The 14,789-nt window shown below is 31.4% G+C and overlaps 1 protein-coding gene across 3 annotated transcripts in view; it reads right to left on the reverse strand.

Moving 5' to 3' along the window:
- Positions 1-13,976, reverse strand: part of LOC131069715 (ALA-interacting subunit 3) — a 133,522-nt gene extending 119,546 nt beyond the window's left edge. The window contains exon 1 of one of the 3 annotated variants that reach the window (XM_059214188.1): positions 3,223-3,607. In XM_059214188.1, coding sequence (XP_059070171.1) covers positions 3,223-3,355 — 133 coding nt within the window. In that variant the 5' untranslated portion in view covers positions 3,356-3,607. Of the gene's footprint in view, positions 1-3,222; positions 3,608-13,736 lie in introns of those variants that run through there. The other 2 variants (XM_058005247.2, XM_058005249.2) reach the window with 2 other exon arrangements.
- Positions 13,977-14,789: the final 813 nt, after the last annotated feature.

The raw sequence follows: 14,789 nt of genomic DNA on the forward strand, positions 1-14,789 counted from the left end.
AGGCTTATATCCACAGCCGCAAGCTAAATGGAGCCCACTGCTCCAAAAGAAGGCTTATATCCAGATCTAATACTTAAGTTACCAAATCAGCCTGAAACCGCAATGACTCTAGCTATCAAAGGTACCAGAATCAGAATCAAAACTGATTCATCTGCAGATTCGTGCAACGCATGATATTTTGAAGCCAGAATTGTTTGGAATTGTACCTAAGTGATTCCAAGTGTGTTGGAGCATTTGCAGGTGCAAACAACATTTTCAATGCAATTTGACAAATTTCCTTTAACTATGAACCTTCAAAAAGTTGCCCTAGACCCTAAACTGATGTTCATAACTAATAAAAACACAAATAAAATATTATTTTAATATTGAACAAGACCCTGAACACTAACAAAGATGATGTTGGTCTTGATGAAGGCCCATATGACACTGCAGATGCAAACAGCATTTTCAATGCAATTTGACAAATTTCCTTTAACTATGAACCTTCAAAAAGTTGCCCTAGAACCTAAACTGATGTTCATAACTAATAAAAACACAAATAAAATATTATTTTAATATTGAACAAGACCCTGAACGCTAACAAAGATGATGTTGGTCTTGATGAAGACCCATATGACTCTGATTAGTGATTGTATTGTTTTAATAGTGGGCGATGAATATCTATCATTACATTCACATTGACAAATTGATATCAAATTAGAATATTGTATTTGTAATATTTATGGAAGTTTTTTTTGGCATATGCATGATGTGGTATGCTGAACTGCATTCTAGTTTTTAGGCTGCAATGAAGACCCATATGACTCTGATTAGTGATTGTAATATTTTATTAGTGGGCAATGAATATCTATCATTACATTCACATTGACAAATTGATATCAAATTAGAATATTGTATTTGTAATATTTATGGAATTTTTTTTTGGCATATGCATGATGTGGTATGCTGAACTGCATTCTAGTTTTTAGGCTGCAAATATGTATATACTTATTATTTTTATATGTTTTTGTATGCACTCATCCAGAATGTGCCCAGCCCAAACAAATTGCCATAGTGGCATTGCAGTACCCATTTACCAATACCCATTCCCAATTCCGACTTGACAACTTAGTATAATCTTCCAAAATGTTCTCACATTTGGAAATTCATGTTGAAATGCAGGTCAACCACCACAAAGCATTTCCTTTTGGGAAATCAGAAATGGCAGAAAAACTGATTTTTGGGATGATTTGTGGAATGTGCATGGAACTCTAAAATACTTCCCAAAATTAAAACAAGCAAAAGTCATTTTTCCATGATCTAGGGCACAAAAGTTTATAATTACAGAGAACCCACGAAATTCAAGGCATTAATTGATGACTTTGGGAAAAAAAAACTAAACTCCCGTTCCTTAAAATCATAAAAAGTTTTCAACAAATGCTCGGCAAAAAGGATTTCTTCAAGGCAAGGGAAGATTGAACAGATGGTCAGGAGCAACAACTGGGGAATACTAAGCCAAACTTGGTTATCTTATGGCAGCTAAAACAAATATTAATCCTGATTGGCCTACAGATTGTTGCTGGAGCAGAGTTTGCCTCCCTCGGCTTGAGCCTTTAAGCTCACCCACCAAAAATGGATGTTAACCCAGGATAAACTTTGGAAGCGAGGGATGATGAGGCTTTCTCAACGCTGCCTATGATTATAGCAGGAAAAGCCAGCAAATTACTTACTCATTCAATGCCCTGTTGCTGTCAATTGTTAGAGCTTATCCAATTTCTCTGAATCAGACCCTTTCGTCTTGGCCTTCTCTCAAGCCTAAAGCAGTCTTCGGGTCCATTTGGAAGGTAGCCCCTTTTAATCTCATTTGGAATATATGGCTTGAGCAAAATAGGGGACAGATCTAGAACAGTGAAAGCTACACCAAATTGAAGTTGTCATTTCTGAACTGATTTCCTCTCAAGCCCTCCAAGGGGAATTTACAGCTTGGAAGCAAACTTTGATCAAAGAATAGAAGTTGCTGAAACACGATCCCATTATCAAGCCAAGAGTAACAGCAAATATTCTTAATTTTCAGGAGACTTCGGCTTGAAAACCTCCCTATCTGTAATTTCTAATTGAATTTTGAAGGGGCTTCAAGAGGCAATCCTGGTGCTTCCGAAGTAGGCTGTGTCATCAAAGATTGCTTCGGTTCCTTGATTTAAGCAGCTTCCATGAAACTGATTGAAGGCACAAACAAAAAAGTGGAGACTCAATCCCTAGTCCTGGGGCTTCAAGTGTTAGAACAATGTGGGGATCAACAAATTTTAATTAAAGGGAATTATATCTTTGGAATCTCAAACAGAAATCATTTACTAAGTCTGATTAACATATATTCCAGTGAATTCCTCCTCAATCCTTTGTCAATTAACGCTTCAAAAACATATACGGAAAGTATCCCATTACAAAAAATATCATACGCAGTATATCCTAAGTACTAGCTGTAGGAAACGTCAGTGTAGTGCATTTCACAGACTCGGATGATAATGCTCAGGATCCAATTATGTACATGTCAAAGAAAATGATTAACTAGTTCCTGTATGAAACTTCAAGAAACTATAACCTCATTCGACCTTATTTATCTACTGGTTACAAATGGTCGATCCTCAGTCATTAAGTGATCAGCTCAACCAATTGCAGTGCAAACAAAAAGTGTTCTTTCATAAATTATGATTGAATTTAGTCTATTTGTTTGCTATGAACCAAATCTTAAAGAATTTAGTATTTGAAATAAACAATTGTTAACCAAATTCAGTTACTCTGTTCTAGCCGTTTCAGATTCTGTAAACCAAACCGCCATCTTAAGATTTCAGCATTTCACTCAATATAATCTATTTCGGTAAATCTTAACATCAAGTTAAAAACCCTAAACTATTCAAGAGTCTCTGTGATTTTCAAACAGATAAGAACAACTTAGTCAAAAATTAAATCACGTCAACTTAGAGTTGTTATAAAGGTATATAGTTGAATGTGTCAAATGTAAATTAGCCCTAAATTGACTTCATGAAACTAGAAATAAAGAAAACCTGTGCCAACCTGTGCCATTTTCATCGTTTTTCTTTTGTGGCTTTTCGCAACAGCCAAATTCTCATTTTATCTCTACATAGCTATTTCAAACTAATCTTAAAACGAGAATAAACTAAAAGCATTTGAAGCTCGGTTACATCAATTTTAAAAAGTAAAGGAGAAAACAATAATAATACATACATTTTGGTCTCCTGGACAATTTTCTGGGTTGAGGATCCGTTACGGAGGAAATAACAATTTGGGAACTGCTGGCATGGTTTGAATGCTGGGAACTGCTGGCATGGTTTGGATTACTAGCATTCCTGCTGGCCATTCTTCTCCCTCCCAATTATTTTCAGCGTTACAGGGGAAGGAAATATATTTCCACGTCGCAGTGGCCATCAGCTTTGAATCTTACGAAGTTTTTGATTTTATGAGTGACGATTCAGGAAGGAGAAAAAAAGGAACCAGGTGGGTCCGCCAGTTATGGGGGACCAATTTATGATGCAACATGGCGACGTGCAATTCCATGCGATGCGAGATTGGCTTTGGTTCCTAAAATATATGTTGTTGACCCGTCTTCCGTGATAGACAAGGCTTAAATTATTTACACCATTAATGGCCTCGCTTGACAAAGTAAAGGGTCAATGGACGACGAGACTTCGGGACACACATCATCCAGTCTCATCGTAAGGAAAGCAAGGAAAAGATATTCTCTGGCACAATTACCTTTGCTTCAACGAGTGGTTAAGTATAGATTCTAAAGAAATAGATGAAAGCACCGATTACCTATTTGATTGACATGTTGATAACGATAGTAAGTAAAAGTTCTAACTCATCAACCGATAGGCTTTTTTAAGGCGGGTTTCTTCCACTGGGAGTGTCTCACGCATGTAGGAAGGATCCATTTTTTTAAAGTTTCCGGCAGCTGGGTAGATTTTTGGGATTTTTTCAATGATTAAAATTTATAGGGCGAACCTCCCATTCATATCGTTTACAATTTCTTCAAATCTTCGCTATCGTTTACAATTTCTCAATTATTGGCTTCGAGTATTGATTAATTAAGATTGTATACGCAGGCTTGAAATGCTTCACTGTAGTTTATTTAGAGATTTGAGTGTATTTTAAGATTTGAGTTTAGACTACCTGTGCACGATATGACTCTCCTCATATTAAATATTAAACCGTTACCTGTTCACAGTAAATGAGACTGAATTGTATGAATTTTACAAAGAAAAGTTTGGAGACAATAGTTACAACTCTCCCATGATTTCCTTCTTGAAGTAAATTATTATTTACAGATTTTAAAGATTGATTCACAGGTATACATTAAGATCAGTTTTACCCTAAAATTAAAGCGTCCTGAGTGCTTCGGGAACGAGAAATATACATTTTGCCTCGATAGCAGATGGTTTCAGTTATGCTTAAAATTTATATGGAAAATGAAATTTTTATTTATTATTTATTTAAAATAAATTAAATTTTTATTTCTTTTTCATATTTAAAAATATTTATAATTTTTTTTTCCCATAACATTTGTAATTATATTTTTTTAAATTAAAATTATTTTACATGTTTTTTATTTTGCATTTTTTTTAAAACAAAATTATATGTCACATATTTTTATTTTATTGTTTCCAATAAATTATATTTTAATATATTGAAAGAAATAAAATAAATTTTTGAAGTAGACATAATTTTTAACTTTATTTTTGTGTATGAAAAATATAAAGAAAAATTTAAGGTTAACTTTTAAATTCTTTTATTTCTTTACAATTTGAATAAATATGTGATATTTTTTACTACTATATTATTTTCACAAATATATGTTACCTTCTATTATTGTTCCCTATGTAATTGGGTACTCATATGCTTTTGTTTTACATTAATTTTGGTAAAATTTAAATGTAAAAATTTATAGTTATATAACTCTTTTATACAAATTTATATAAAAAATATTTTGTTACAAACATATTTTATAACAATTATAAAAGAAGAGATACGATAATTAAAAATTAAAATTTTGACATATTCAATAAAATAGGAAAATAAATTAAAAAAATATTTTAAAAAATTAACTATAATGAAACATTTATTTACTTTGCTTTGAGGATTATCTCATATGCGTCTTTATTGAAAAATTAATTTAAAAACTAGTCGTAGCATTAAGGCATCACAAACTAGTTTCATGTATGGAAGTCTTGTATACTAAAATTAACTTACTCATCTTTATCGAAAAAAACAAAAAGTAAAACTAGTCCTAGCATTAGGGCATCACAAACTCGTTTCATGTATGGAAGTCTTGTATACTAAAATTAACTTACTGAGAACAAAATAAATAAAACTAGTCGTAAGTGTTGGTGTAAATTATGTCTATTAATTACACTTTACTTAAGCTGACTTAGGATAATTCATTCATAGTAGTTTGCATATATGAGACACTTAGAGAAGTGTGCATCTAGGGAAGTTGCTTGTAGGAGAAATTTCACCTTTTGTGGTCTTATCTTGTTTTCACATTCTACCTTCGGTGGGTGATCCACCTCTTCTGGAATATTTTATTATTTCTCCTACCTACCCTCACCTACCCCTGTATCTCATTGGGCCACATGTCACAATTGTGTGCTCCAATATCCATATGTCCTTGTCTTTATAAGAAGGCTCATCTTCATTGTATGGTTTATTCAATTGATCCTTTTTTGCATCTTGATGAGAATAGAGTTTGTTCTTATCAATCTTTGTCTCTCTACTGTTGTGTTATCCATTGGGTTCTAGATCTTAGTTATTATTGGCCATTTTTTACAGTAACATTAGGGCATCACAAACTTGTTTCATATCGATTTAATTTGTTGGTTTTTTGAATTTGAGGTGCTTTGACTATAATTTTTTTTATTTAAATGATTCAAATATGACAAAGTTATAAATTTGTTTGTTTAAATCTTTCATATACAATACACATGAGTAACTATTGCGTCCAGAACCAAATCATTGGATAACCTTTGCATTGAACCAACATTCTCCTTCGAGGGGTACTTTAAAATGCAAAACAACCTATATACGATATAAGGAAAAAAGAAAAAGTCCAATTATAGCAACTATCTCTCTAAAAGAAGGTATGCAGTTGCAATCCCAATCTCTTTCATATGTTTTGCATTTGTACATATCACACAAATTTCATTTTTGCAAGTGTCCATTCTAGCTTAATCTACTTATTTTTCTTATTCTACAATATTTTTATTTTGTAGGAGAAAGTCATCTACGAGAGCATGAAAATTAGTGGCCAACATCAACTATTGTCAACTCCTTAATTGTTGCACTATTTTGATGTCAATGTAGATATCATGCAATGCTATCTTTGAAGGAACAACATGGAGACCAAAAAAGATATTTTAGCATCCAAAAACAAATGTCTATAATGTACCCAACTCCACGAATATAATGAGTGTACAAAAAAATTGCATTATTTATCGTTCTAAATATATTTGCACTCAACCATATTTAGAACTCTAAATTTTTTAGCATATATTACTATCAGTGTAACCATTGCACCTCCATTTGGTGCAAGCACTAGTCAATAGTTAAAGTGATGTAGGAGAGTGGCTTTGGTTACTAAATATTTGTTTTTGGGTATGAATACTTATGTCTTAATTCATTTTAATAGGTATATATGTGAGACATTCACAAAATTCAAATCTCAATAGATAAGAAAGAAGGTTACGAGCTTTTGGACAAGTGAAGGGTTAGATTATGCATAGATAAAGTAAGTTACATTTTAAACAAAGTATAAATTTATTGTTTTATGAGTTATTATAAAATGGTCAAAGTCATTCATTTCTAATGAGCTTGGGTTATGACAAAATATTGGACACATAACCAATAAGATGATAATATTCATTTTCACTAAAACATTACAGTATTCATCTGCAAGCAATAACTACTCAACTCACAAGATGCCAATACTCATTTTCATAAAAAAATCTACTATTCATAGGGAAGCGTTATCTATTCAAGATTTTATTATAGAATATACAATCACATATAATTTCCAAATTCAAGAAATGTGAACCACAACATAATTTTCACGAGATCAACTTTTTGACTATTCATAATCATGATATTACATTCCAAGTTGATATTTGATTTCAACTTAAATTACAATCTTTATTCTAGCTTCTTTTTTTTTCTATTTTAAAATAATACGAGACCATTTTTTTGGTAAAATAGTAATGGTGAGAATTACAAAAGTCACAGTTTATTTATTTATTTTGATTTTTACGTAATAATTAGCATATAAGTAGTATATTTTATATAAAAGTTGGTAAATTGTCTAACCTAGATTGAACTTGACTTTCCCCATCCCAAAAATTTCAATTCAACTCGTAGATTACCCATTCCCCACCTTAAATTTGATTATATTGCATAAAATTCAATCTCGTTTGATTTCAAGGTGTAAGATCAAGTCATGCTTTTTTAGTTCAAATTTTGAAACTAAGCATGTACTAAATATACCCTTCCAACTAGTCATTGCCTACCAACTTGAGTGTGGAATATTCGAGTTATATAGAATGATATGCTCTAAATCATTTTGATTGTCTAGTAATTATCTAAAAATCAAAGAACTCCCACTAATTAGTTGCTAAATCATTCAAGAAGTGCACATAAGCATTCACAATTCCATCAGCATATGCATACTTAACAATATATAGGCATATTGTGTGGTTTCTTGTTGTTTTTAAAAGGGTTTGACCAAGGGAGAAGGACCCCTACCTATCAATATTCTCATAGGTGTTTATCAACACCACTAATCACTCATTGTAAGTCTAATTATCAAGGTCATGCTCCATTTTGCAGATACAAGAGTTCTTGGTTTCTTGGGTCGTTTTTGTGTGCAAAATGTGAATTTTGCAAACTAAGATTGATTTTTTCATTGATTTAATCCAAGTCAATTGCATGCATTGAAATTAGTCCTTTCTAAATTCTAAGAACAACGTAGTCCTAATTTCATCATTCTACTTCTAACACATAAAAATGCACACAAATAATTTTGAGTTTGACAATAATTATGATCAAAATAATGGACAACTCTCTATTGACCAACATAATCAACTAGTAATTTTATTTTTGTTCATTTACAATTTTTTGAATTATACTAGATGATTAGTCATAATTCTAAATTAAGATAATTAGATTATATTAATTATTATATTCGCTAAACCTAGATAATTTTATTTCTTTACAATTTTGTGAACTCAACATTTGAAACCCTATGGATTGTCTTAAAGTTTTGATCTTCAATATTTTATTTTTATTTTTCAAATATGACTAATGTATAGATCTACCCTTCTTTCTAGCTTCATTATTATATATTAATTATAACTTGATTATTATTGTTACAACATATTTGATACCTACCTATCCTTGGATTATCCATTATTATTTTTTATCATGGATTCACATGCCCCTTTTCTTTATCATTTGTCCATGCATGCATTGTTGGTTTTGATTTTATGGGATATTGCGCGGCACTTGGTCATTTCATCCTTAAGGCTTTAATATCTTTTTATCCAAGGATAAATTTTCTATAGAAGCATTATTTAATCATGTGAGATTTTCTCTACTTCATAAAGTTATTTATTAATTTCTTTCCATTTTGCATTAAGTCACTTTACATGTCCATGTATTTCCTTTTGATGATAATGTTCTTACTAAAATAATATGACAACTAATCAATCCTTTTGTTGTATATCATAAAGGCAAAAGTAGAATCTAAATAGTTTAGTGTGGTTATGTAATAATAGAATTAAATGTAGAAAATAAGTTTATAGGTATTTTAATTGAAATGAAGTAAACATAATAGAATCTATGAAATGTCATATTTACAAAGAAAAAGTTGGATTAAGAAATATAAAAGCCAGACGAAATAGAAAATGAACAAGAGGAATAAAGTATGTTAAATCTAAATTTTGAAGAAAGTAGTTTATTTCTAAGATCATTTTTTTATGTTGAAAGATAAATAATTAAAAATAAAATGTGATAAATTTGTAAAGAAAATAATCTATTATGAAAAACATTTCTTATGTGAGTTAAAAAGTAAAATAAATAAATGTAATATATAGTCATGCACAAAATTTAATCTATTGGACAAAATCATAATTGAATTTTTTTGTTAAAATACTAAGACATCTACTATGCTCGACATTGTAGAATAATGTGTGCATTGAGGGTGAGCAAGAGGGATGGAACATGAATGCTATGTAAATTTCATTCACGCACACCTTCTAAAGATGGATACCCTAATTAAAAAATGATGTCTAGTCATAAGATACCTCAAGGGATAACCCTCTCAAGGATAACCCTCTCAAGGATAGATCCCTTTGGGCTCACTATATAGAAGCGAGATGGTCATGCCACCTTGGCACAACCAAGGATCTAAAACAACTAAGCCTACATATACTAAGCCAATTTAACTAATGCAATTATTTGTTCATGTGCATGCTAACATTTAGGGAACATTTCATTTGAAATTGTTATCTAGGGAATCTAATTGTTGATCTTATGATCTAACAAATATCTACAGATGAATATGAATTTAACCCTACCCTATCTTATCAATAATTAGCTTAATTTTCATAGATTTTCCTAGTTTCTAGAATTAAAATAACCTAACCTATATAACATAAATGCATAGGCATTACAAACTCCTTAACTTTTAATTAAAAAATCAATTCAGGCTTGAATTTCTATTAAATAACTTATCTCTATATAAAATGAATTAATTGAAATATTTAAAGTTATAGGCTTCAATAAAAACAAGGTAATCATTTTATCTTACACTTCCTTGTTTAGATAAATTGTCTACTATTTCTAAGTTAAAATGAACTAATTATATATCTTTTTAAGATCTTCTAAATAAATTAAAATATCATTAGAGAATTACTATTGTGAATATAATTGTTATAATTATACATTGAAAGGGACGTAATCCAAAACTATATCACAAAATCAAATAAATTACTCAATTTCTCATTAATATGAAAATAAAATCAAGCATCGATAATATATGACTAAATATTACATTTTCTCATAATAAAATGTTAAATCGTGAATCATAGAGTACAAATAACATAATGTACAAATGGATGTGACCTAGGCTCTCATGTCTATCTCCTCACAACAATACAATAAGAATACAAACCATTGGAGTTTTTAGCTAACACTAACCCAATAATCATCTGCAAACCAAGAGACAAGAATATGGTTTAAGCACTTATCTGCCCAACCACGAAGCTTATGCTTCTTTGAAATTCTTTCTACTCAAAGAATACTTGACTCTACATGAGAAGCCTAACAACCTGGAAATAGTAGGCAAGATGGAATATGGTGCAACTTGATATATTCCAAAACAAACTTGCTTAAATTCTTGGCTTTAAGATTGGGTTCCTCTGCAATGAATAGTTGGGTATATAATTGCCAAGGTTAGAAAAGCACATTTGTGGTAGAAGCTTGTTGATTACCTTCACTTGAAACTCACTTGAAACTCACATGAAACTCAAAGCTAAGAAGAGGAAATGGTTGAGGATAGTAGCATGTATCAGCTTAATCAAATCAATCTTAAATATTCTTATATGTGTGATATATTTCATTCAAGGTCCAGATAGGATTCTAGGAAATCTCTATCATCATTCTTCTCGAGTGGAATAAGGTCTACTCTTCATTTTTTGTTGGTGCAACAAGTCTATTCTTCATTACTAATGCAAACACAAATAAATGTGTTATTTTAATATTGAACAAGATCCTAAAGCTAATGATGATGATGTTGGTCTTGATGAAGACTCATATGACTTGATTAGTCATTTTATTATTTTTATATTTGACAATGAGTGTGTATCATTACATTCATGTTGACAAATTGATATCAAATTAGTATAGTGAATTTGTAATATTTGAGGAAATTTTGCTGAGTGTATTCATGATATGTGATATTCTCAGCTTCATATTAGTTTTTAGGCTGCAAATATATATATATAATGTGAGTTTTATATGAACTTACCCAAAATATACCGAGCCCAAAAATATTTTTGTATTGACATTATGGTACCCATTTATTAGTGCTTGTACGAAATTCCAATTGGACAGCTTAGTCTAATCTTCTAAAAGTTTCCCAACCACCACAAAGTACATTTTTTTGGAAATGAGAGATGGCAGGGAAATTGATTTTTGGGATGCTTTGTGGAATGTGCATGGAATCTAAAATACTTGCCAGAATTAAAACAAGAAAAAGTTATTCTTTCCATAAAGTGGGCACAACAGTTTATGGTTATTGAGAATTGAAGAAGTTCAAAGCATTACTTGATGAGATTGGGAAAAAAGACAAGTTCTTGCCCCCTAAATCAAAAATAAGTTTTTAACAAATACTTAACAAAAGAAAGATTTCTTGAAAACAAGGGAAAGATGCGATTAGGTGGTCAAGAGCAACAAAACTAGAGATTACTAGCCAAACTTGGTTATCTTATGGCTGCTAAAACAAATCTTAATCTCAAGGAGCCTAAATATTGTTGTTAGAGAAAACTTTGTCTCCCTAGACTCTATAAAATTTTAACTAAACCTACACAAGATAGTATAATAGATATCTTTAGAGGGAAAAAAAAAAGAGAGAGAGAGAGAACTTAAAGAGAGAACTTGCAGGTTAAAAGAAGAAAAAATGAGAATAAGAAGAATGAAAACTATATCAACTGATTGATATTTTTCATGAGTTTGCAAAGATACATAGAACCTCCATTAAAGTAGAACAGGAGGAAAAACAGGAATAAAACTGAAAAAACAGTGATATTCCTTAGTTAGCTTAACAACTAAGCAACAATAATTTTATCCGAGTTATGGGAATAAAATAGAAAGTTGTGATAATCATCCATAAAACATGGATAACAAAAATCCCATAAAAAAAGAGAGAAAAATGGATTAGATCGCTAACAACCCCCCTTAAGTCTTCACTCTCATTACTTAGACTCAAGAGGGGGTGTTAGTGCATGTTATCTTTTTTTCCTTGTTTTATGGGCGTTGTTGTCCATTTTATTCTTGCGGCTTGGGAAAAACTATTGTTGCTTGGATTCTAAAGCTAATAACTAAGGAGGATATTAGGCTTTCAATCTGTTGTTTCCAGATTTGTAACTTTCTTCTAGTTTTTTTTTTCCAAATTCACCCCTTTTCCTCTATTTTATGCTTTCACAAAGGCTATATATTTTGTAATTTCTTCATTTGTAAATTAATGAAATAAATTTATTCTCATTCTTGCTCTCAAACTTTCTCTCTTCTACAAATTTACCTTTCTTTTTTCTAACTAGATTTTATTATGCTAAATTAATGAAACAGATTTATTCTCATTCTTGCTCTCAAATTTTCTCTCTGTTCTACAATTTTGTTTTTTTTCGAACGAGACTTTATTGTGCTATTGCTACCTACGCTTATAGCAGGAAAATCCACCAAATCACTTATTCCTTTAATTCCTTGTTGCTGTCAATCGTTAGAATTGGTTACGTAGAAATTTTAATTGGCCTTGGGCTCCTTGGGCTAATTCAATTTCTCTAAATCAGACTCTTTCGTCAGACCATTTCATCTTGGCCTTCTGTAGGGCCTAAAGGGGTATTTGGATCCAATTGGAAGGTAGCCCGTTTAATTCACATGTGGAATATATTGCTCAAGCAAAATAGGGGACAGATCTAGAACAGTGAAAGAAAGTTAAACCAGATTGAAGTTGTTATTTCTGAACTGGTACTTTGAAATAGGCTGTGTCATTAAAGATTCCTTCAGTTCCTTGCTTTGAGCAGCTTCCATGAAACTGATTGAAGGCACAAACAATGAAGTAGAGACTCAAGCTTGAGTCCTGGGGCTTCAAGTAGAAGAACAATGTGGGACCAACTAAGTCATTATTGAAGGGAATTCGACCTTTGGAATCTCACACAGAAATCCTTTACTAATTCTGCTTAACATGTATTCTAGTGAATTCCTATAAAAAAATTGCATACATGTCAAGGAAAATGATTTACTAATTCCTGTATGCAACTTCAAGAAACTATGACCTGATTCGACCTAATTTAAGTACTACTTAGAAATGGTCGATTCTAAGTCACTAAGTGATCAGCTCAACCAATTGCAGTGCAAGCAGAAAGTGTTGTTTCGATAATTATGACCGAATTCAGTCTAATTTGTTTGCTATAAACAAATCTTAAAGAAGTTAGTATTAGAAAAAAACAATTGTCAACCAAATTCACTTTACTCTGTTCTAGCTGTATCACATTCTGTAAAGCAAACCGCCATTACTTGAGATTTCAGCATTTCACTCAATATAATCTATTTTGGTAAATCTTAACTCAACATCAACTTAAAAACCCTAAACTACTCGAGAGTCTGTGTGATTTTTAAACAGAAAAGAACAACTTAGTCAAAAATTAAATCATGTCAACTTAGAGACCATAAAAAGGTATATAATTGAATATATCCAGTGTAAATTAGCCCTAAATTGACTTCATGAAACCACAGAAATGAACAAAACCTGTGCCATTTTCATTGTTTTCCTTTTACGGCATTTCGCAACAGCCAAATTCGCATTTAACTCTACATCGCTATTTCGAACTAATCTTAAAACAAGAATAAACTAAAAGCATTTGAAACTCGGTTACATCAATTTTAAAAAGTAAGGAGAAGATGATAATAAGACATACATTTTGGTTTCCTCAACAATATTCTGGGTTGAGGATTGGTTTCGCGGGAATTAGCAGGTTGGGAACTACTGGCATGGTTTGGATTAGTAGGGTTCCTGCTAGCCATTCTTCTCCCTCCCAGTTAATTTCGAGGTTGGGGGGGAAGGAGATATATTTCCACATCCCAGTGGCCATCAGCTTTGAATCTTACGAAGCTTTTGTTATTCTTAGTGAGGATTCAGGAAGGAGAACAAGAGGAACCAGGTGGGTCCGCCAGTTATGGGGGACCAAAAGGGCTAAATTATTTACACCATTAATTGCCTCGCTTTACAAAGTAAAGGAAGCATATCATCCAGTCTTGGGGGACCAAAAGGGCTAAATTATTTACACCATTAATTGCCTCGCTTTACAAAGCAAAGGAAGCATATCATCCAGTCTCGGTCATAAGGAAAGCAAGGGAAAGAGATTCTCTGGTACAATTAGCCTTTGCTTCCAGGAGTGGTGAAGTATAGATTCTAAAGAAACAGATGAAAGCACGGATTGCCTATTTGAATGACATGTTGATAATGATAGTAAGTAAAAGATTTAACTTATCAACAGTTGGAAGTGATGTAGGAGAGTGGCTTTGGTTACTAAAATGTGGTTTTGGGCATGACTAGTTATATCTTAATGTATTTTGAAAAGTAAGATGTAGACAATCACAAAATTTAAAGCTTAATAGATAAGAAAGGATGTTAGAGTCTTAAAAGATTAAAAAGGTCACAAGCGTTTAGACAATTGAAGGGTTAAATTATCCATATATATAAATTAAACTACATTAAATAAAGTATAAATTTATTATTTTCTGAGTTGTTATGTTATGGTCTGTTATTCATTTCTAATGAATTTGAGTTATGATAAAATGTTAGGCACTTACATGATGTTAATATTTATTTTCACAAAATCATCCTACTATCCATTTTCAAGCTTTATCTATTCAACTCATAAGATGCCAATATCCATTTTCACAAAAACATTCTACTATTCACATGCAAGCATTATTAACTCAAGATTTGACAATAGAATATGTAATTA

Source organism: Cryptomeria japonica, chromosome 11 (assembly GCF_030272615.1).
Source record: "Cryptomeria japonica chromosome 11, Sugi_1.0, whole genome shotgun sequence".
Classification (NCBI taxonomy): domain Eukaryota; kingdom Viridiplantae; phylum Streptophyta; class Pinopsida; order Cupressales; family Cupressaceae; genus Cryptomeria; species Cryptomeria japonica.